The sequence below is a fragment of the Uloborus diversus genome, chromosome 4 (assembly GCF_026930045.1).
Source record: "Uloborus diversus isolate 005 chromosome 4, Udiv.v.3.1, whole genome shotgun sequence".
Lineage (NCBI taxonomy): Eukaryota > Metazoa > Arthropoda > Arachnida > Araneae > Uloboridae > Uloborus > Uloborus diversus.
Window position 1 is genome coordinate 58,061,834 of NC_072734.1, and position 22,680 is coordinate 58,084,513.

Sequence of the window (22,680 nt, forward strand, 5' to 3'; positions counted from 1 at the left end):
TTGACATGCGAAGTGCCTATCAAAACCGTTCAAGTGAAAAATAGCCTATTTTAAAAGCGCTATATCTCAAGTTTGTCAACTCGCATCTTCTTTTCGTTAAAACCATTAGAAAGAACAGATTTTTTATTTTAAAATAGGTTTTTTTTTTCGATGGTGTTCTTTCGTTTAAGGATTAAAAAAAAAAAAAAAAAAAAAAAAAAGAGCTCGTAATTCTGTCTGTCGTAACGGATATTCATTTTTAAGAGCAGATTGCGAAAAATTTTATCATACTGGAAGCCTGAAATTTTAGGGACTTAAAGTACTTTTGATTGTCAATACGTTCTAGTATTTTTATGAATTTGAGTTCATTAACTTTTATATAGCACGCATGCAAATTCGCAAGAAAACCCAGTGGAGAAACTTTTTTCTGGATTTTAGAATGTCATAAATTCTGAACAAAAATTATTCAAAATTTCGTACTTTGTAATGGGGTTCGTTTACAAAATTTTTAAAGTACTTTTTTCTGAAAGAGCATGGTTAAACAACATAGGATCTGACCATTTTTAAAACAATTTGTTTAAATTTAGCATTTTTTAAAAAATAAATCGGAGCGCTTTTATTGTTTACGGCTTCTCCAGATGACATCACAAATGAAGAAATGCCATTCAGTGTTGCCATTCACGGTGCAAAATAATTAATTCGCATCTTTACTCACTATGTATTACACACAGTTTTGGCAACGATATGGTTGATAGCAAGCGTAGAGCGCAATATTTAATTCGCTTCTTGATTATCATAACGTAAAAACGTAGTAGAAAGATGCGGCACACACACACACACACACACACAAAGTGCATCATTTGTGACGTCATCAAGACCACACTTTGTTTGAAAAATTGGACATTTTAAAAAATTAATTTAAAAAAAAAACTGTTTGGAAAATGAAAGTATTTTCTGGGTTCGTGTTTTTTTTTGCTTATTCTATCCATTTCAAGCAGTACTTTTGACTGAAGGAAACTACCCCATTCTATTATCAATATACATGTTTTTAATGGGTTGTAGTATGGGGGCAGAGCGTATATATTGATTTTCAAAAAGATATTGTCATCCAGGCGCGCACCCAGGATTGTTTCCAGGGAGTTGTTCATGAAAATGAGAAATCATTTACACGACTAAAGATCGGGAAAGAGAGAGAAAGTGATTTCACACATTAAATATTGCACACAACGGAAAGGATGAAAGATTAACTGTATGCATATTTTACGTTAAGCTCAATCATTTAATCATTAACCGTTATGCATAGATAACATATCCATTCGTTGTGGATCTGCAAATAATTCTGTTATGACCTATTTACTATTTACATAATCATTTCTTTTTCAGCCTCAATAAAGACAATCAAAATGCGCAGAAATGATAGAGCATATCAGTGCTCTCTGCCTCAAATTTTGAAATTTATCGTCAGAAATCTATGTTTCAACGGTTGCATCTGTCCGTTTAGTTTTCGATAGCTCGGAACATCTGCCCAATTCTGCCGTTATCTCAAGTTCACGAGTGTGTGTCTTTAATTTTCGATACACAGATTGGCAAAGTATATATAAAGTCGTAAATATTCGGAGACATTGATCCGTCGGAAACTATCACCTAAAAACTCAAACATGAAGACCTACATCCTCATTTTGGCAGTATGCATTGCCGTTTGTGCAGCCATACGTAAGTACAAAACGTTCTTTCGTTGCGTTCGGTCGATTTTTATTTTCATTTTTTAAGATTAACGAAGGATTGTTAGCCTTCTTCTCGCCCTCTTCGTATAGTTCACCTCAGCATTATTGATGTTCGACCTTGAACGGAAGCCAATAATGAGTCCGCTTGGAAGACTCATGGACTCATGTGAGGTCACTTGAGTCTCTCTTGGTGTCACCTCAGTTTGCATATCGAAAATGGTTGGGAAGAAAATTCGCATATAAATAGTTTTAGTAACCTTATCCAGGAGAAGTAAAACTAGTTGGAACCAGTTACTTCACATTTGTAGACCTGGTGGAGAGTAAAATGTAAGACCACTTCACTTTATTTCCCCTCATCCCCGGTGTCTTCTTCGCCAACGGTAACGCCAACATAGTTATTTTGAAACACGCGAAACGTCTGTTATATGTTACAAGTCTTCACTCACCCACAGGTTAGTCTCAAAAGTTACCACACATGTAGTAATAGAGTTTGTTTCGATCTACTTCATCTTTTCTTTTATCCCAACTATCCCAAAATTTATTACCTCAAAACTAAAGAAAAACTCCTTAAGTATATTACATGCAATATGTGGACAGTTTCGTCCTTTCGTCGACAGCCCGTCCTTGTTATCGACTCATTAGTTCGGAATTGTGAATAACCGAGCTGGAAACATATCTCATTGAAGCCGAGTGTGCCTACAAACTGGTAGATAAAGTAAATTTAGCTCACCACACTGTTAAAAAACATCTGCTTAGAAACGAGAACATTTAACTACTCCATTTTTCTAAGCAGTATTGACTCGTAAATGAGTTCATGTTTTGCTCAGTTTCATGTACGAAGACAAATTTAAAAGTGGAATGCTTTTGTGAATGCATGCAATACCTATACGAAGGAAAACATTAACACATCACCATGAATGTGTCTTAATTAGCAGCTGTATCAATCTTTCCCTTATTGAAATTGTTTTTTAATGTTGTTAGAAGAAAGAAGCTCTAAAAATGTTTACACCTGTTTGCTTAATTTAGTAATGATTTAAGATTGCCATCTTTTGATTTATATCATTGTAGATGCGAACTACTTTGGTACTGTCACCTTTGCAGTCAGAGCTGGGACAAAGTTTACAAATTTTCATCAAAATGGGAGGACGGCATTTTGTGTTACATTTTTGAACCAAACAAACTTTGTACAAAAGCTCGTGTCGATAAACAACTGCTTTTCAGTTTAACCTTTGATATAAATTCTACATACTATGAGTATGTATGCTATTAAAATCCGACTGTATCTATATACACTCCTGTTTGTGAAAATTGCAACACCACAAAGGACTTACACGAGTGAACTGAAAATGGCAGGAAATGTAAAGTAGGGCATGATATGCAAATGATCAGAATTGCAGACCGGTAGCGCATGCGTATGCTGAGCAGCGTTCTCTGAACGGCGGATCAAAAAGTTACAAGTAAAATTTTATGAAACTTATCCACAATGTGCAATACCTAGTAAGGTATAAAATAACACGAAAAGAAATTACTAGACAGTTATGTTTGTACATAAATTTGCACATGTATAAAATAAACAAGTCGAAGGTGTCAGCTTGCTACAGGAAAAGTACCTTCAATGTTTAATAAGATCCCCTCTCCCCTCTAGAAGCAATACAGCACGTACAGCGATGTGTGATGCTGTTAATTATGCGGTCTATCAGTTCCACGGGAAGTGAGAGTCATTGCTCTGGCAAAACGGTTGCAAGTGTGGCAAGATTCTGAGACTGGTGGAATGAGAGCAGTCATTTATAGCTGTATTTATATAGCTATATTAGACGTCTCCCTAAAGCATCCTAAACGTGATTGACAGGATTCAAGTCCGGGGATTGAGCTGGTCACTCAACGTGCAGAATTGTTACCTGTTGAAGATACGATGCGAGCCCCGTGTGGTTTTCGTTGTCCTCCTGTAACAGGAAAGCATCACCTATTGCTCCAACATATGGACTCATACAGCATCAAGGATGTCATTTCTACCTGAGCATCTGCGGATCTCATTGGAAAGACATGAAGGTCTGTGCGTCCACCGGAAGAGATGGCTTCCCAAACACAGACACTGCCTAATCAGTACGCTTCTCTTTCACGATGTTAGACGGATGATAACGAGTTCTAAGCTCTCTCTATATCAAATAAGGTCTACTATCGCTTTCCAGACGAAACCTAGACTCATCCGTAGGGAAAACAGTCCTCCATTGATCAAGCGTCCAGTTTACATGTTGTCGTGCCCATTGCAAACGGTCCTTCCTGTGTGAGCGGCATAGCACACAAATGGCTGGTTTGTGCTTTAATTTTAGCGGTAAACTTATACATTAGAGCTAAAGAACATTAGATGATAAAAATGCAAAAAAAAAAAAGAAGTAATTTATGGTTATTGTGCTTTATCCTCCCACAGAAGTGCACACCTCGTTTGTCGCGTATCGATGCAGAAAAATGTTTTACAGGGATTCATTTTCCAAATATCGACAATTTTAACATGACTAAATGGATACCTCGCTAAATACTGACAATAGAGCCAAATTGAAACAAGATTCGAACAATCATTCTTTTTTCACAAAATTTGTAGCCAACTTGGCGGTATATCATCATGTTGACAGCAAAACTTGGCTTTATGTCGTCGAGTTGTCTCGAAAATCTGCAGTGAAATTAACACCAATTTGCCCCGAAAAGAGGTAAAAGATCCTTTTTGGAACATTCGAATGCACTCAAAAGGTGAGGCGCACAGACTCCACTTCGAGTTAACATATAAGTTTCAACCTTCTACGGCTCACCGTTTTTGAGTTGCGCGAGATACATACGTACATACAGATGTCACGAGAAAACAATTAACTCAGGAATAGTCAAAATCAATATTTCGATTGTCGATACGTTCTTAAGTACATATGCACGTACAGACGGGACGGAGAAACTACTCAACATTTATTTGAGAGGAAGAAAAATTTCTTTTCTTTTTATTATTATTATTTTTTTAATTTTTTTTTTCTTTTTGAGTTCTTTTTTTTTTCTTTTTTTCTTTGAGTTTTTTTTTTTTCTTTTTTTTCTGATTGGAAATTTTTTGTACTTGTTACTTTATTGCTGTATACTTTTGGAATATTACCTACATTTAAAAGCTAGATTCGGTAATTATGAATGGCTATTTTTTAAATCATATCCACCTTAAGAATCTCATATATATTTAAATGAGTTCCTTTAGGATACGTTTTTCATTTTGTTCTTGTTTGCCTTAAAACAAAGTTTTCTTTTAATGTTACAATTTTTTTAAAGCATGTTTCTTTTAAATATTGCGCTCAATGGACAACACAATTTACTGGATAAATAATTTATTTTTCAATTTCTGCCTCATGTATTATTCCATAATACATTGTCCTCAAAAGGTTAAGGTACAACCGGTTTTTTTGCGTCTAATTTGCAAATGAATGAATGTAGAAACAAAGAATTTGGAAGATATGTGTATTAAATAGTTTTTATTGAATGCGTCATAGAAATTTGTATAAATGTATTTCAAAAACGATTTATAACAGAAAAGCAATACTTGCGGAAAAGAACATTCTTGAAGAAAACAGAACATCACAGTGTTATGTAGTTAAATGTGATAGGAACAGTGCAAAAATGGGTTCTAATAAGGAATCTGTCCCCCCATACCGCATTGGCGGCATCGGTTTTATGCGGCATGTTGTTTATTCTGTTGTCCCGACACCTGAAAAGAAAGCTAAGACCAGGGTATACGCCCAAAATGTCGCGGCCAAAATGTCGCCGGTCCAAAATGTCGCCGTCCCAAAATGTCGCCGGTCCAAAATGTCGCCGGCCTAAAATGTCGCCAGTCCAAAATGTCGCCAGTCCAAAATGTCGCCAGTCCAAAATGTCGCCAGTCCAAAATGTCGCCCGTCCACAATGTCGCCGGCCCAAAATGTCGCCAGTCCAAAATATCGCTGGCCCAAAATTTCGCCAGTCCAAAATGTCGCCAGTCCAAAATGTCGCCAGTCCAAAATGTCGCCGGTCCAAAATGTCGCCGGCCCGCAATTCGCTAGTTCAATTGGTACGAAAAATTTAAATGGACGTCGATGCTTTTCAGCATAAAAGTTGCGAAAGAATATTAATTGCCTTTCAAAGTAAGTTCCTTCAAAAATTCCAAACGTTTTCTCCTGTCTTAATTCGTAAACATCAGATTAATTCCAGAAAATTAATAGTTTTCAGAATAACATACGTTTTTCTGTATACTATTACAAACGTAAACATGCGAAAGGCTGCTGCAACGGAATTCTCTTTCTCGTTTAATCTGATTAATAATACTCAAGATGTAACGCAAAGGATCAAGATGTAACGCAAGGATTCAGACAAAAAATTGGTATGGAAGTAAAACTAAACTGTTCTAAACGCGGATGAAAGAATAGTGAGGCGTAATGTGAATATGGCAAGAGAATAAGCGGTTTGTATTTTTTAGCGTAATGAAGTAAAAACAAATAACTCCTTCACTCTAGCATATTATTACGGTAGCGACAGGTCAGTCATTTAGGGGATCAGGCGGAATGGCCCCCTACTTTGATTTTTTTTTATATGCAAGTGAAAGTGGTTTTTATAGCAATCCTATGAAATTGGCATTGGTTATACGCCCGTTATCCTCCCTCTCCTCTTTCACTGGAAAAATTCGAAATCAGGGGCCAGGGTGGAAATAAAGCAGAAAAGTGTCTTAATGAAATTTAATTTTCTCATAGATTTTTTAACATCACCATAAGAACTGTAAAAAAAAAAAAAAAAAAAACTGTACGTTTTCAGTGAGATATACGTTGGTTAAAGTAAGATGAAAAATGTTCTGAGACTTTTTCTGGAAATGAAACTGAAGAAGTTTAACAAGACTGCTCGAGACCTTCCTCTGAGAGGACATTTGTATGTCCTTTGCGACCGGGATTTTGGGACAGCAAAACAAATGTTTAACAGAGATGACAGATTATTGCCGTGGGAACTCCTATGTCTTATGAGTAAAATTCTGAAATTACGTCGAAATGTTCACCGTCAAATCTTTTGAAATCAATGAAACCTGTAACTGCTAAAACAGGTGTCTTTCAGTCAGATTTTTGAAAAACGACTCTACGCGATGACAAATATTTTCAATTCTCAACATTCATGAAATTTATACAGTGGCTCCCAAAAGTCTTCGTACACCTACGACTTTCAACGAAATAGGCCCCAAATCATTGGTTAGAATTAATATTTTGGAATAGGTATTTAATTATAAGATCTATGATCAATTTTTAAAGAAACTGCATAAAAAGTTTTTAAAAAATATTAAAACTTAATTTTTTAAAAATCAAAAATCGAAAAGTGCTGGAAATTTTATCTCACAAAAGTCTTCGTACACTTTATAAAATGTCTATATATTATCGACTAATCTAACTTTTGATTAAGTTATTAATTAGTAGAATATCATACAGTATTCATAACACCTTTTAAACATCTGAGAATAGATTTCATTCTTTTTCTTTCTTTTTTAGCGTAATTTCTGAGTAAGTGTTATACCACACTTCGAGTATTACTATTTCTAGCTCTATTTTCGTTTTAAAGCCCTATTTTCGTAATCTAGCCTCCAGATATCTCTAAATACGTTACATTAAGTTACAATCTGGAGATTGAGGGGGTATTTTCCAAATTTTAGGACGATTTTCGAGGCACTAGACGCAAGCGTTGAAAACCGTGTGCTTCTTATCGTTATCTTGATAAAAAACAAAGTTGTTTCCAATAACCAAATTTTTGGCAAAGAGTTCAAAATTGGTTTTTAAAATATTTAAAGGAACAGCATGATTCATTATTTCATCAAAAAATTACAAACTACCAAGTCCTGATGCTGATATGTACTCTCACACTAAAACACCTTCACCGTCCTGATTAACTGATCCAACTAAGTTCTTAAGATTAAGTTCCTAATTTTTTCTTCTACTTACATTTATACAACAATTTAACCAAAAATGTTAAATTAATTTTTATCTGTAAGTAAGACATGATTCTAGACTGTTTTTAGCTTATTTATCATTGATTTTGGAACGAAAAGCGTAAGTTTTCTGGTTTTCGCACGACCAAGAAAATTTCTGCGGGAAGAGGTCCCATTTAATCCAGCTAATCAAAGAACTTGTCGAACAATTTTAGGTGAAAATTAAATGTAAAATGTTTCATTTAATTCTGCAGGAACTTTTACATTACTGAAATGTGTATTTTTCATAATTTTTTTAACTTTAAATCTACGATCACGTTTTGTCAACTTTGCCGGTTGCCCTTTTCTTACCTTGTTTTCGGTCCGATTAATTTCTTTAAAGCATTTTATCAAGCACTTTACTATACAAACAAATAAATTAACTAATTTATGGACATTTCAAACCAATTTACCACTACTGTGGGAAAAAAATTCAAATTTTGAATGGCGTTTGCGGTTTTTTACGAATACCAGCCATTTTACAGTAATAAGCAATATATTATGGAATAAATAAACCAAAAATTAAAGCCAGATGACTTATAAGGGTCAACACGATGCAAAAATATTAATAAAACGGCATATGATAATTTTAATCATGAATTTATTCGAAAATATTTAAGTGTACGATGACTTTTGTGGCGTATTATTTCTCTGTCTCTTCGTTTTCTGACCCATTTCAAAAAGAAGATCCGTCAATATTTTGAAAAAACCAATGGGTTATATTTAGAATGACATAGGAATGATGTGAAAAAATATTGGACTTTATATTCGAATTCAGTTTTGAGTTATTTTGGTTTTACTAAAAAATTTCAAAGTGTACGAACACTTTTGGGAGCCACTGATAGAACATCAAGGGGGACAATTTCAGAACAGCTATTTTATTAGAGGTTTTCAAGAGGATACTTTCATGCTTGCGAAGTAGCGCTTGTCAGCTGAATCACATTTTCCAATTTTAAATAGAAAAGAAAAAATTTCATAATGTAGGGTGAAATATCGATGAGATTATTCAGATCAATTTTGACCTAGACTTATTTTTAAAATGATTTTCAAAAAGTAATAGTTCCAGCTCAATATAGCTTGGTAATTCAGAAAGAAAAGAATATTGATAATAATAATAATAAACAAATAAGTTTTTCCCTCTCAGAAAAAATTGCTGTTTTAATTAGTGAATTTTTACTACGCAAATTGTATAAGAATGCAAACTCAGTTTTTATTTAACACCCACGCTAGTTAAAGTGCTACAAAAATGAGAGGAATACACGCCTAATTTAGATTTTATTGATATCTTGCTCAACCTCTAATATTTAAATTCAGTATATTTTTCATTCTTTATTTAATTACACTGACTCACATAAACGATTACGAAACTCAACTTAGAACGAAAATAAGGTTCATTTTCGTTTAATTTCACTTGCATACTACATTTTTGTATGAATCCTCGCATTACTTCTTGAGATATAGCAGTCACATGAAACGATAAAAATTATTCGGTGATCCATCCTTTTGGGATGACTAAAGCCAAAAATAAATGAGCAACTCGCCCTTTAAGATATACCTGTAGACCAAATTTTGTCTTAACCCTTGTACAGAAGACCCTCGTTTTACGCGGGTGTTATGTTCCACGGAAATGCTGCGCAAATCGAAACCGCGTAAATTGAGACTTGATATTAGTGTCAAAATTGGGATTATGTTCCGTAGATAAAAAAATACTTCATTCTAGTGATGACTAATTGTATAATAAGTTTAATGTGTACTTATATCGATTTTTATGCATAATATGCATAAAGAAAACAAACTAATTTCGTGTTCTGTTTATGAAGAAGAGCTGGCTATGATAGTCTTTTGGTAGTCATTAAGAATTTTTCCTCTAATTCTTTGCGGAGCATTAAGGCATCCATGATCACTTGCGTCAATTCCTTGATCAAATCTTCCTTTACTAACAAATCAGAAAAAAAAGATCATTTCTATTGTCTACGAATGGTTCAAAATCTTCAATGTGAGCGTTTTTGGTTGTGTGTCACCGGAGTCGGTATCATCGTTGGTTTTGACCTCCTTTGTCACTCCTAAAAGCTCTTCTTCCAGTGAGTTCTGAACTGTGTGAGTTTAATCACTTTACTTCTAATGGAAAAAGCTCTGGAACCAATCGCATAAAATGTCTCCAAGGACCCAAGTTCGATTATTAGCACGCCAAAATGCGTTAGTTACGAGTAATCTGCAATCTATAGGAGCTTGGGTTTTGAAAGAGAGGAAAATGTTACCTGTTTGCATTGCCGCATCAGCGTAAAACCGAAACTCATCTGCTTAAATAAAATAAAGGTGTCAAATCTTCAACCGCGTATAATCGAAACCGCGTAAAATAAACCCGCTGAAAACGAGGGTCTACTGTATTACTTTTTGAGATGTATCAGTCACAGATAATAAAAAAAAAGGAAAGAAAACATTCGATTGCTCCACCCTTTGGTGTTATTGGCCCCAAACTCAGTCCCCCTGCTGCTTCCTAACATTTTATTTGATTCCGTTCATCATTTTTTGAGCAATAACAGTCACGCATATCGATGAAAACGTTCAGTTACTCCACTATCTTGAACAACTTGACGCAAAGAAACCACGCAGCCCTAAATCATATATGGGTACTTGCGGGTATCGTTCGAATTCTTACTACAGGTTTTGACGTAGAATGGCCCCAAAAAATCAGTCACATACAAACGTACACTATTCTTGAAGAAAAGTTTAAAATAATTTATCGAACGTCAGAACTGAACGCCGTCAGAACGTTTTACAGTTGGTAGATAGCGAGTCACAAGAAATAAGATAACGTAACGCTTGTATTCTATTTGTTTGCTGAAAAACAGTCGAGAGTTGCGAATCAAAACGGAATAATCTTTTAGAATTTACTAGCAAAAATACCCGGCGTTGCCTATGTCAGTAATAATTATGAGAAACAATCGTTACTTGCCCTTGTTTTCTGTTTTAAGCAAAAGAATTTAAAACAAACCTTTTTGACGTGATTAAAAATCGAGCTTCTTCCTTACTCATTAAACTAAAATAGCAATAAGTATAAAGAACAAAACAGTATTCAATTCGACATTTAAGCATGTACAAATTTGAAGAATTTCCGAAATATGAAATTAAACTTTACATGTTTTAAAAGATTTATCTGTTAGTACTTTTTTTTTTTTTAATCTAAAACCTTCTCAGTATGGCTATTGATGTACGAACTGTTTTAAAAAATGTAGCAGCCCGTGTTCCCCTTACACTTGCTTTAGTTATTTTGGGAAATTTCAATTTTTGTGAACACTTGGTGCGGTTTAAAATCTTACCAAATTTGCGAGAATCATTTTGGGACACTTTCGATAATACTCCCCCTCCTTACTAATTTTTATTATAGAAATATTGTTGCCAGGTGCTGAGATACTTTTGGTCAAAAAAAAAAAAAAAAAAAAAAAAAAAAAATGGCGCCAAACGGTTTCATCCGAAATCTTTCCAAAATAAGTAGTAAAATTTGGCGATTGTTTAAAATCGTGCAAAAAGAAAAATTAATGGAAGTTTTTGCGCGGTTTATGGATTTACCTAATTTAGTTGTTGAATTATTTTACACAGTATTTTTTTTTTTTTTTTAAGTATCTTTGATTGGCGATATTTTGTTTATATGGTGAAAGCTGAGAAACATTATTACGTAGTCTTTGGGCTCAAAAACAGCGACAGTGGAAAAAACTGCCAAATGCATTAGCTACTGAAATCTTTCTGAAAAAATTCTGGCGAGCAAGTGTCCAATCAGCATTAATAATAATAATAAACCATTAATTACATAAGTTCCGTTTAAAAGTAAAATGATCAGCCAAATCCATTTATTTTTAGCCAATCTTGTGGAAAAACGTTACTTTAAGATTTGACTTGAGAAAAGCCTCAAAAAGTCAGACGAAACGCAAAAATATTCAACAATACAACAGTTCTTGGGAGTTGAGATGACACACTAAATAATGACTTGGGTTGATGAAAGCCTTCGAACAGGGAGCAAAAAAGCTCATAACTCGTTTTTTATACAACTTAGAAACTTCGAACAGATGCTATCTTCAGCAGAAAAATTGGCGCTTTCGATGGACATATAATGTTAGTATGTGCACGTTTTTTTCCACCCCCATATTGGGACATTTATGCGGAAATTGGGACAAAAATTGGAATAAAAAGGGAACTATCAATCGGATTTTTTTCGAACTGGTCTATAAACCTTCTCAGTACTAAACTGAACAAACGCTGAAAGTTTCAGCCAAATCTGCCGGGTTGTTTGAGATCTTAGAGAAAAAATTTATCAAAGTCCATTTTTATATATATAGATCAAGAAACTCAGTTAGTCCAGTCTCATTTTTAACGGAGATATCCATTAAAGGCAGTAATCATTTATTCTGCAAATTTGGTGTTAAACAGCATTTTTGTACATTTGCATTTTTCTTACCAACTGAATGAGCGAATTTTGGATCTACGACATTTTGGCCCGGCGACATTTTGGCCCGGCGACATTTTGAACAGACGACATTTTGGCCCGGCGACATTTTGGATCGGCGACATTTTGAACAGACGACATTTTGGCCCGGCGACATTTTGAACCGGCCACATTTTGAACCCGCGACATTTTGGATCAGCGACATTTTGGGCCGGCGACATTTTGGACCGGCGACATTTTGGACCGGCGACATTTCGGCCCGGCGACATTTTGGGCCGGCGACATTTTGGATCGGCGACATTTTGGACAAGCGACATTTTAGCCCGGCGACATTTTGGCCGCGACATTTTGTCCCGCGACATTTCGGTGGCGACATTTTGACCCCAAACCAAGACCAGACACAGAGTAAGCCTTGTTCCAGCCCATGTAATGACCTTTGAGGAGGATTTAAAGCAGCAACCTGTCTGCCAAGATAGTCCCAAAGATGTTCTATCGGATTCAGGTCTGGAGATCTAGCTAGCCATTCCATTCGCTCCAAGTCGAGAGGGTCGGATGTAAAGTAAAGTCGATTCCAGGAGACATGAATGAGGAGTCGGATGAGTCACCATCCAGGAGGAGCACCTACACGCAGAGGCCGGTGAACCTCAAAAAATATAGGACGTCATTCATCTGTCAAATGAGAACAATAAGCAATCGTGATTGCTCAAAACAAAAAGGAATAAAAAGAAGAAGGTTTCCCAAAAAAAAGTTTTTTTTTTTTTTCAAAACCTATTTGAAATCCGTGATTGCAAAATCAAATCTGACAGACACGTTGGATTTCTGAATATTTACAGTCTGAACAAATATTTTAATTTTATTTTGATTACTTATTTTTTTTTTCTTTTACAGCTGCAAACTTAGACGAGGAGTGCAACGACGAGTTAGGTGAGGAATTCACAACCTGTGGATCCGCTTGTCCCGACACCTGTGACAACTACAACGAGATCCGCCCCTGCACCCTTCAGTGTGTCATCGGATGCCACTGTCCCAGAGGAACGGTGCGCAGGGAGTCTGACCAACACTGCGTCAAGATCGAAGAGTGCTGACCGAAATGTATTTGATGTTCAACTATGTAACAGATTAAATCGAGCTTTCAGTGTTTAACGTAGTGACGTGATTCCTTTACTTATGTCACGATTCACTTTCTGAACACAAAGCGCGAGAAGATTTTCTCTTTTGTTTATATTGGCATATATTTTTTTTATCTAAGGAATCTGCATAAGAGGCCTTTTGGGATCGTTTACAAATGTCACGCTCTGGACGGGGGGAGTTCACGAAATTGTGATAGTTTGTGACAAGAGAGAGGGAGGGGATAGCAAGATGCGTGACATGTGACATCACACATTTTTTATTACAATATTCTTCGTAATATAGCGTGACATGGAACAAGAAGAGGGTGGGGATGAAGTGAAATGAAATATTTGACGCTTTATGACGAAGAATGAGAGCGGGATCAAATGCGATGAAAAAAGTGTGACATTTATGGACAGGTCCATAGCCTTTTCAGAGCTAGTTTTCCGACATGGTATCCAGACCTTCATGTGCCACCATTAAGCCGCGGATGTCAATATGGCACCGATAACTTTGCCGCCCAATTTCCCACCAGATGGTGGGCACCTGGGGTCTCAGGGTTAGAAATGGCACAAGGAATTGCGAGGAGTTGTCAAAGGTAACAAATGGGGTTGGGTGTTCACTAACAGGACAAAATGTCAATTAGAAGATGGCTGCTCTGACGAAACATGTCCTGTCAATGAAACAAGAAATGGGATCAGGTTTATGCGTTGATAGATATTGGATCAGCCTCCTTACTGCTCCAACCACGCTCCAAAGGATTTCCATCTCTTTGACCTAAACACACTTTAACAAAGTGTGGTCCAAACCAAACCTTGACGAACGTGTTTGGACACTTTGAACAAACACTTGAGAGGTCAGCAGTTCGAAATCGATGCTGCGGTTCAGCAAGCCATCTTGATGTAATTTCACATTCATTACGATGATTTCTTCCATGCCGAATCTCCAAGTGTTTCTTCAAAAGTCCAAAGTGATGAAAATCACTTGGTGCGATATCAATCAAATACTTACCAACGCAAAAATCTTATCACCCTTCTCGTTTTATTGGCGGGACATATTATTGTCAACGCAGCCATCTTCGAACTGACATTCTGTCTTGTAAGTGGACACCCAGCTCATTCACCGATACCGCTTGAAAGCTCTGTTCATCTTCGTTATCTTCCGCGTGTTTATTTTATATACAGAAAATCTACACACACGTCAGAGCTCTTGTTATCTTACTTTTTGAAACCCCTATTTCTGTAATTCATCCTTGAGTGCCTGAACCAAACAGGTACTTCAGAGATTTTCAACAAGCCACATAATAATGCAGCTACGAACACTGTGACGAAGCTTTGAAGTTAATTATGATTTAAAGGTTGATTTGTCGTTTCCTAGCGTGTAAAGTTACGCCACTGAGTCAGTGTCGGTCGATTTTGGGGTAAAGGAATCTGAGCCGAAGGCTCTAAAATTAACTGTTTATCATTTTCCTTCCAACTCTGCATCTCCTGGTTGTTACAGCTGTGTGCCCCCTTAAAAATATTTTATCTCTCCCTACGGAGGCGCGACTAGGGAGGGCGACAGAGAACTATTTCTTTTTATGTTGGACTACAAGGCGGTAGCCAGGATACTTTTTCGGTGAGGGACATGGTTAGAGTCAAAGGTGGTTCCAGATATGTAATCCAGGGGAAAATAGCATTTAAAAATTATGTTTATTATGTTATTTGCAAAAGTTAAACTAAATTGTAATTAAAAAACTCGCATCAAATATTAATTAAGTACAGTAGTCTCGAAAATCCGAGTCTTGAAAGTTCGTAGTTCCGTTTAATCCGAGGTAAATCACTTATATTTTAAGTTAAAATTTTTAGTAGATAAAATTGGTGCTCAATAAAATCTGAAAACAGAAATCTTTAAATAATAAAAATACATTGAGAGATTGGTTTCTCTCTCAACAACACTCCGTATGTGATACAAAATATTCTTCGACTACAAGATATATATGGTATGTAAAATTGAGTGTTATGCCACAAAGAACGTGTTAACATCCAATTGCAATCAAAAAACTAGTATGTTGTGGGAATCACGAAACTTTCTTCTATATTTTTCTTTTTTTTTTTTTTTCTGATCCCTCCCCATGCTTGACGAGGAAGCAATATTCCCAACAAAAACAAAATTACACATGCAAAAACTTGACCCAATGTCTGAATTATTGCAAAAGCAAAGCAAAGAGCGAAAATTGAAAGTTATTTTAAAAGCCTTGCTTGAATTAATTACAAACATTTATTTGTTAACAAACATAAGATGGCAACAGTTAAAAATTTTAAATCATTGAGATAATATTTCCTATCATTTCCATACAATTAAAATCACGAGAAATACGCAGACGACAATCTATTACGATTTATCTTTCTTATTGTTGCATTAATAACTAGTATGTTGTGGCCATCACGAAACTTTCTTCTATATTTTTCCTTTTTCTGATCATTCCCCATGCTTGACGAGGAAGCAATATTCCTAACAAAAACAAAATTACACATGCAAAAACTTGACGACCATCCCAATGTCTGAATTATTGTAAAAACAAAACAAAGAGCGAAAATTGAAAGTTACTTTAAAAGCTTAACTTGAATTAATTACAAATATTTTATTTATTAACAAACATAAGATGGCAACAGTTAAAAATTTTAAATCATTAAGATAATATTTCCTATCATTTCCATACAATTAAAATCACGAGAAATACGCAGACGACAATCTATTACGATTTATCTTTCTTATTGTTGCATTAATAAAAATATTTTTATTCGCAAAAAAAAAAAAAAAAAAAAATCAACACCTCTTGGAGCGATCGGCGTCAAAATCGAACCAAAGCCTGTTTACATATGGATTCACATATATTCCAAATTTCAACCAGAACGTAGCATTACTTCTTGAGATAGGGTACTCAAAATGGAAAAAAAGAACGGGTGATTGCGCTACCCCCTTTTTAGCTGTTGACACAAAAATAAAATCAGTTCTTATACCCACTAAGGGTTACTTGCCGATAAATTTTTCTTTCATTCCGTTCATTATTTCTTGAGATACAGCAGTCACAATAGACGACAAAAAACGTTCTATAGCTCAACCCCCGTTTGAGTTATTGACACCAAAATTGAATCAGCACCTGTTCCTGTTAATACCAACATATGGACCAAATTTTGTTTGATTCCACCAGTTACTTCCTGAGGAATAGCAAGCACGCGTAACTCGAAAAACGTCCCATTGCTCCACCCCCCTTGGAGGAATTCGCGCCAAAAACTAATGGCACAAGTTCACATAGGGGCACATATGTGTACTAAATTTCGTTCGATTTCATGCGGTAGTTTTTGTTGTAGAGCGGCCACAAAAAACTGGTCACACACAGACGTGACACACATACATACACACATACATACATACATACATACACACACACACACACACACACAGACAGACAGACATTTTCCAAAAATGGTCGAAATGGACTCAGCACACCTCAAAACATTCGAATCCGTCAAAATTCGAAATTCGAAAATTTGCACGAATCCAATACTTTCTTCTATATATTAGATATAGAAGAAAGTAACGAGGTGCACAACTTTATGCCACATGAGTTGCATATACTACGAAATTTAAACATTCTACAACTACCCATTTTTGTGTTATCCAAGATACATACATACGTATTCTCGCACATTGATACAGACGTCATGCCAAAGGATTCGGACACATTCAAAATGTATGTTTTGCTTGCCTACAAATTTGCATACATAAATACGAACGGACACTGAAAAACAAAAATCAAAATTTGTTTGAACGTGATTAAAAGGGGAATTTATGTTCCCATTTGAGTGACTAATTTTTCTTGAAGACACTTACTTCTTTTCTTTATACAAGGAAGTAAAAGGTGCTTCTTCTTATGTCGTCCAAATAGTGTAAATTTTTGTAATCTGGAAGAATTTTTCGGACAATCCGAGTTTTCAGTAATCCAAGGCGATGTGAGCCCCAATTACCTTGGAATTTCAAGACTCTACTGTAGTACATTACATTTTATAATTTATATTACACCAGAAGTATTCATCAAGTAATGAGGTTTTTATATACAATCCGAGACTCAACGAAATAAGAGGACTGCGTACACTTATACAGTGTTTATTGCATGTTTACAATTACAAATGCATGTGACGGGGGCTTTTAGAATAAAGAATATAATAATTCTTGCAAATAAGTGAAAATAGTCACAGTTGAAAAGTAATTCACGATTACCACTTCAAAAAATAAATTAATATTCTTAAAGGCTACAAATGTGCATTAACTAGCATTAATTTATTAAAATCTACAAAATTAAGCATTTCATCAAAAGTATGATTGGATAAAAAATGGTAGCTTTGGTCATGTAAATCTGTTAAGCCTCTTTTTTGAATTTTTGTGGATGTGGAGGGGCGAGAACTCAGAAGTCTGACTGAAAGAAGATTTGTATATAATAAGGTAAAGTGAAGAAGGAGTAGGTTAATCACTTGATCTATTTTCGGAGAGAGGTCAAAATTTCATGGGATAATTTGTCCCGACTGTCCCCATATGGCCCTGAGTGAGGATGTAAAGTTAAATGGGCTCTTCCCCAAGTCCCACAGTTAGCAGAGACTAAAGTGCCTTCCTATATTTATTTTAACGGCAAATTAAGTAATGGCAAAGAAATATAAAGTTTTGCAGACGATTTAAAAAAAATTTGCTGATAAAATGTGTTTTATGATGATGCGAATAAATAAAGAATATTTTGTTTAAAAAATAACGAAATAGTCCTTCCTATTTATCAATGAAATCGCTTTTTTCTTGACTGTATCCCGATTGAAAGTTTCTAAAAATCTTTCCTTTATCTTATCGCTTGCGATTAAAGAATTTACGTAACAAAAAGTTCAATGGTCCATTTACTTCAGCTCAATTTTATAGTATGGAGTAACAATACATTTCTTTTAATCGCAACACTGAAGCTTTTGGAACATTTGTATACTTTGGGTGAGTATGCTTTAATTATATTTATATTTCCTTATATATATATGATAACATCAAAATATGCAGGTTAATATACATTAAAAATGCTCAAATAATCACATAAATTTTAAAAATATGCGTGCATAATTTCGTACGTTAATGTACCGGACAGTTGTCATAACTGAATTTTAACAAACAAAAAAAAAAATGCTTTTCTGTTATTGAATTTTGCAATAAAATCTATGAATATCAATATGGAAAAAGATTTACACAGAAAATGATTTTGCACATTAACTACTTTTACTAAAATTATTCATATGTTTTCAAATGCTTTCACAGTTCAACATTGCCTTTTGTCATTTAATATCATGACTACATGACTAATGATGAAAACATCCTCTACCCTCTTTTTTTTTTAACCTGAAATATTATTGCACTCGTCTTTGGTCTTTCCTTCTGTTTTACACAAATCTATTTATAGTATAGAAATGGCTCATGTGTATGTGTTTGTACGTTCCTTATGCAAATACCATGTTTAAGTTGCATCTTTTCCAAACTTCGTACAGAAATGTGTTTGTACGTTCCTTATGCAAATACCATGTTTAAGTTGCATCTTTTCCAAACTCCGTACAGAAATCTGCGATGCTCAGGAATTTACAAAGGAAGGTTTTCGCACCCCCTGGAATTTTCTCCCCCATAGTTGGGTTTCACTCATGGGGGAGAGGACACCCCCCTACTCATCTATATATATATATAAATGAATGTTTGTCTGTATGTCATCCATGAACTCAAAAACTACCCGGCAGATTTGGCTGAAACTTTCACCGTTTGTTATTTTTGGTACTGGGAATGTTTATAGACCAGTTCGAAAAAAATCCGATCGATAGTTCCTTTTTTATTCCAATTTAAGTCACAATCCATTGGATAAATACGAATAAAATTATCGGCTGCAGAAATTAATTCGCGTGAAAGATCTCATTGATAAGAAATTAGCTGTTGTCATTTTTCTTGAGTTTGAACAAATAAATTCTTTCTTTATTGTTTTATGGCTTTTCATGCAACGGGGGGGGGGGGGATTTAAAACTTTTTCTGTTTGATATTTTTAGCGATTGATTGATCTTGCAAACTGCGTGAGAACAAAATTTGAGTACAGTCACGGCTTCACTTGATACCTGGACCGATTATTATGAAAATTGCTATATATATATGTATTTTTCCACGGAGAAGGTGCATAATCTGCTCATTGAAGCCACTCGCCACCAGGTGGCACTGCAGAGTAGCAACTTCTGCCCCGTTCAACCGATTGTCATGAAAATCAGTATAATGATGTATTTTTTTGTTGGCGTAGCAACGCGCGTCCGGTACAGCTAGTATAAAATAAAAGTGTTTTGTTACAAATAGAATTGAAAAGTGTACCATGTCCCTGGTTCAAGAATAAACACTATACATGCCAATAATCGACATCTATGCCAATAATCGATAACAGTGCTAAGTAAAAAGATTACTTAGCAGCCAATTGTTACTTAGTTGCCAATTGATTTTGGCAACAGTTAGAAAGAAGAAAGTGTTCATAGTAGAAAATTACACTAACCTGAAAAATTCGGGTCATGAAGAAAAAGTGATTGTACGGTAATGAGTGACTTTCATTCCATTAGGTGCGCTAATTTCAAATACATCCTTTTTTTTTTTCAATCACTTAAGAGATTTTCACCAACTGGGCTTTAACATAAGGCAGAAAGAAAAGCCTATTTTTTCCCATCCTGGGAGAACGAAAGTATTTTCAAAATATCTGTAAGTTTATTACTTACAAACGAGTTTGTGCTTCAAACATACCATTGGAAATCAGTTACTCCTATATAATTTCAAGGTAATTAGAACGTTACCAATAATTAATTATAACGATTTAATTATAACGTCGGGCAGTTTATTCAACTGGCGCTGTTTTTGAAGCCAGAGACTGCGTAATAATGTTTCTCGGCTTTCACCGTGTAACGAAAATTTCGCCATTAAAAGAATCTTTAAAACTTTTGTTGAAATGTAAAATAATCCGCTAGCTAAATTATACAAATCCATAACCAGAACAAAAACTTCTACTAATTTGTCTTTGTGCACAATTTCAAACACAAGCCAAGTTTTACTACTTACTTCGAAGACATTTCGAATGAAAATGTTTAACATTATTTTATGGTCACCAAAAATATCTCAGTATTTGGCGATCGATATCTCTGACGAAAATTAGTAACAGACAGTTTTACAAAGTAAGGAAGGGGAGAATTATCCAAGGTATCCATTTGGTAACATTTTAAATCGCACCAGGAACCCACAATAATTAAAATTTATCAGAATAACTAAAGCAAGTATAGTGGGATTACGGGCGGCTACATTTTTTTAAACAACAGATAAATCTTCTTGAACATGTGAAATTTCATTTCATATTTTAGAAATTCTTCAAATTTGTTTTTGCTTAAATGTCGTGCTTTCGTTTCTAAATAAATACTATTTTTTTTTATACTTATTGCTATTTTAGTTTTATGAGTAAGGAAGAAGCTAGATTTTTAATCACGTCAAAAAGGTGTGTTTTGAATTATTTCACTTAAAACAGAAAATAAGTGCGAGTAACGATTGTTTCTCATAATTATTACTGACCCGGACAACGCCGGGTATTTACTAGCAATATATAAGGCAACACCTCATCCATATTTGTAATGTATTTCAATTGTTAAATATATTTCATTTTATACAAACTGGCGAAAGGCAACAAATCATTGGTGGAAAGTAAAAGACGCACGAGATCGTGTTTGATAGATTTTTAATTGAGCGACGACTTCTTGAGATGTAATAACGTTATGTGTGATGTTAATAAAATTTTGTCCTCGTAATAAGTTCCGATTTAATCTGGAAGATCTATATTTTCGCAACCGTTAGCCCTAGATGCAAAATCCGATGCAGAGTTAAGATGTTGAAAATTTAAAACAAAAATAACTAGTATGTTGTGGCCATCACGAAACTTTCTTCTATATTTTTCTTTTCTTTTTCTGATCCCTCCCCATGCTTGATGAGGAAGCAATATTCCCAACAAAAACAAAATTACACATGCAAAAACTTGACCAATGTCTGAATTATTGCAAAAGAAAAGCAAAGAGCGAAAATTGAAAGTTATTTTAAAAGCCTTGCTTGAATTAATTACAAACATTTATTTGTTAACCATCACAGGATGGCAACAGTTAAAAATTTTAAATCATTGAAATAATTTTTCCGATTATTTCCATTCGGAACTCCAGCGCTCGAATACGCTACCTTGCGGTGATTTACAAAACTGCAAATGGAACTAAAACATTGCCACGTTGCGTAACAACGTGTGTCTGTTGACGTAAACACAGGCAGTTTGTTCTGAGTATTTATTAACGCGATCGATGTGTCTTAGTTTGCTTTCAGCTACAGAAATTAATTCGTCCCTTAGTAGTATTCTCGAGCTTCTCAAAATAATGTTAGTTTTCATTATTTCCTTAATAATTGGTGAAAGCGAAAATTCTGGATTAACAAACTTGGATAACGTTATACAAGGTAAAAAATTTTATTGTTTTGTATGAATTTGTAAGAATATGGGGGGTTTTTTAATCTTAAATTAATTAAACTTACCATATTTTACAGCAGCATTTAGTTGGAATGGACAGTATGCAAAATATTTTCTTGAATATATTATCGTAGAACAAAATGAATAACCGAGAAAGAATTTACTTTATTCCTTTTATTCTCAGCTGAAAGGTTTCGCCAAATTTGTTTAGGGTTGTAGTTTTTGTACAGTGCGAGCAAAGTAGCCTTGGCGAGATTTCGCGTTTTTAGTTAAACCATTTTTAATTTTTATCATGAGTGGAATAAAATGGTAGTAAGATTACAGAATTCGATAAGTGAAAGGAAATAATGGTCAATCAACTGAAAAGAAAACTACCACCATATATCCGTGAGAATTTTGCTGATGATTTGCATAACATGACACAATTAAATCGTAACTCAGAAATTAGAAAAATCGAAACAGAAAATTTTTAAATGAACCGATTCGGGAATTCGAGAGAAATAACTCAGCTACAAATGGAAAAAAAATAAGCGCTAGCCAAGTAAGGCAAAAAAGTATCATCTTCTTTCGATAACATTTTGTAATGTCACATTGAATTTTCTAGCATTAATTGTTGTTCTTGTCAGGCCACAATTATTATTTAGTTTTATCAAGAATTGATAAATATCGAATTCAACATCGTGGAAATAGCTGCTTAGAACTACGAACTACGTAGTTTGCATTAATCTTTGACGTTTAGTAATGCTTCTTGAATTCTCATTTCTTTCTACGTGGGCCAGAATATCCACAAGACTTTGAAAATTAATTTAAAAAGAATAAAGCGAAAAAATCATACGTACGAACAAAAATCACAACACTTTTAGCATTTTCT

General features: G+C 34.7%; 2 protein-coding genes across 2 annotated transcripts in view; both read left to right on the top strand.

Annotated features, from left to right (window-relative positions):
- The first annotated feature begins 1,538 nt into the window (after window positions 1-1,538).
- LOC129221258 (chymotrypsin inhibitor-like) lies at window positions 1,539-13,282 on the top strand. The gene is made up of 2 exons (XM_054855714.1): window positions 1,539-1,692; window positions 13,028-13,282. The coding sequence occupies exons 1-2, from the start codon at window positions 1,638-1,640 to the stop codon at window positions 13,222-13,224; spliced, it is 252 nt and encodes an 83-aa protein (XP_054711689.1). The 5' UTR covers window positions 1,539-1,637; the 3' UTR covers window positions 13,225-13,282.
- Window positions 13,283-18,167: 4,885 nt separating this feature from the next.
- The window catches only part of LOC129219926 (antizyme inhibitor 2-like), a 143,008-nt gene continuing 138,495 nt past the window's right edge, over window positions 18,168-22,680 (top strand). Inside the window, exon 1 of the mRNA XM_054854243.1 lies at window positions 18,168-18,259. The gene's annotated coding sequence lies outside the window, so the exon portion shown is untranslated. The remainder of the gene's footprint in view (window positions 18,260-22,680) is intronic.

Coding starts and splice junctions, on each gene's coding strand:
- LOC129221258 (XM_054855714.1), top strand. CDS start 1,638: ATGAAGACCTACATCCTCATTTTGGCAGTATGCATTGCCGTTTGTGCA. Junction 1,693..13,027: donor TGCCGTTTGTGCAGCCATAC/GTAAGTACAAAA, acceptor TTTCTTTTACAG/CTGCAAACTTAGACGAGGAG.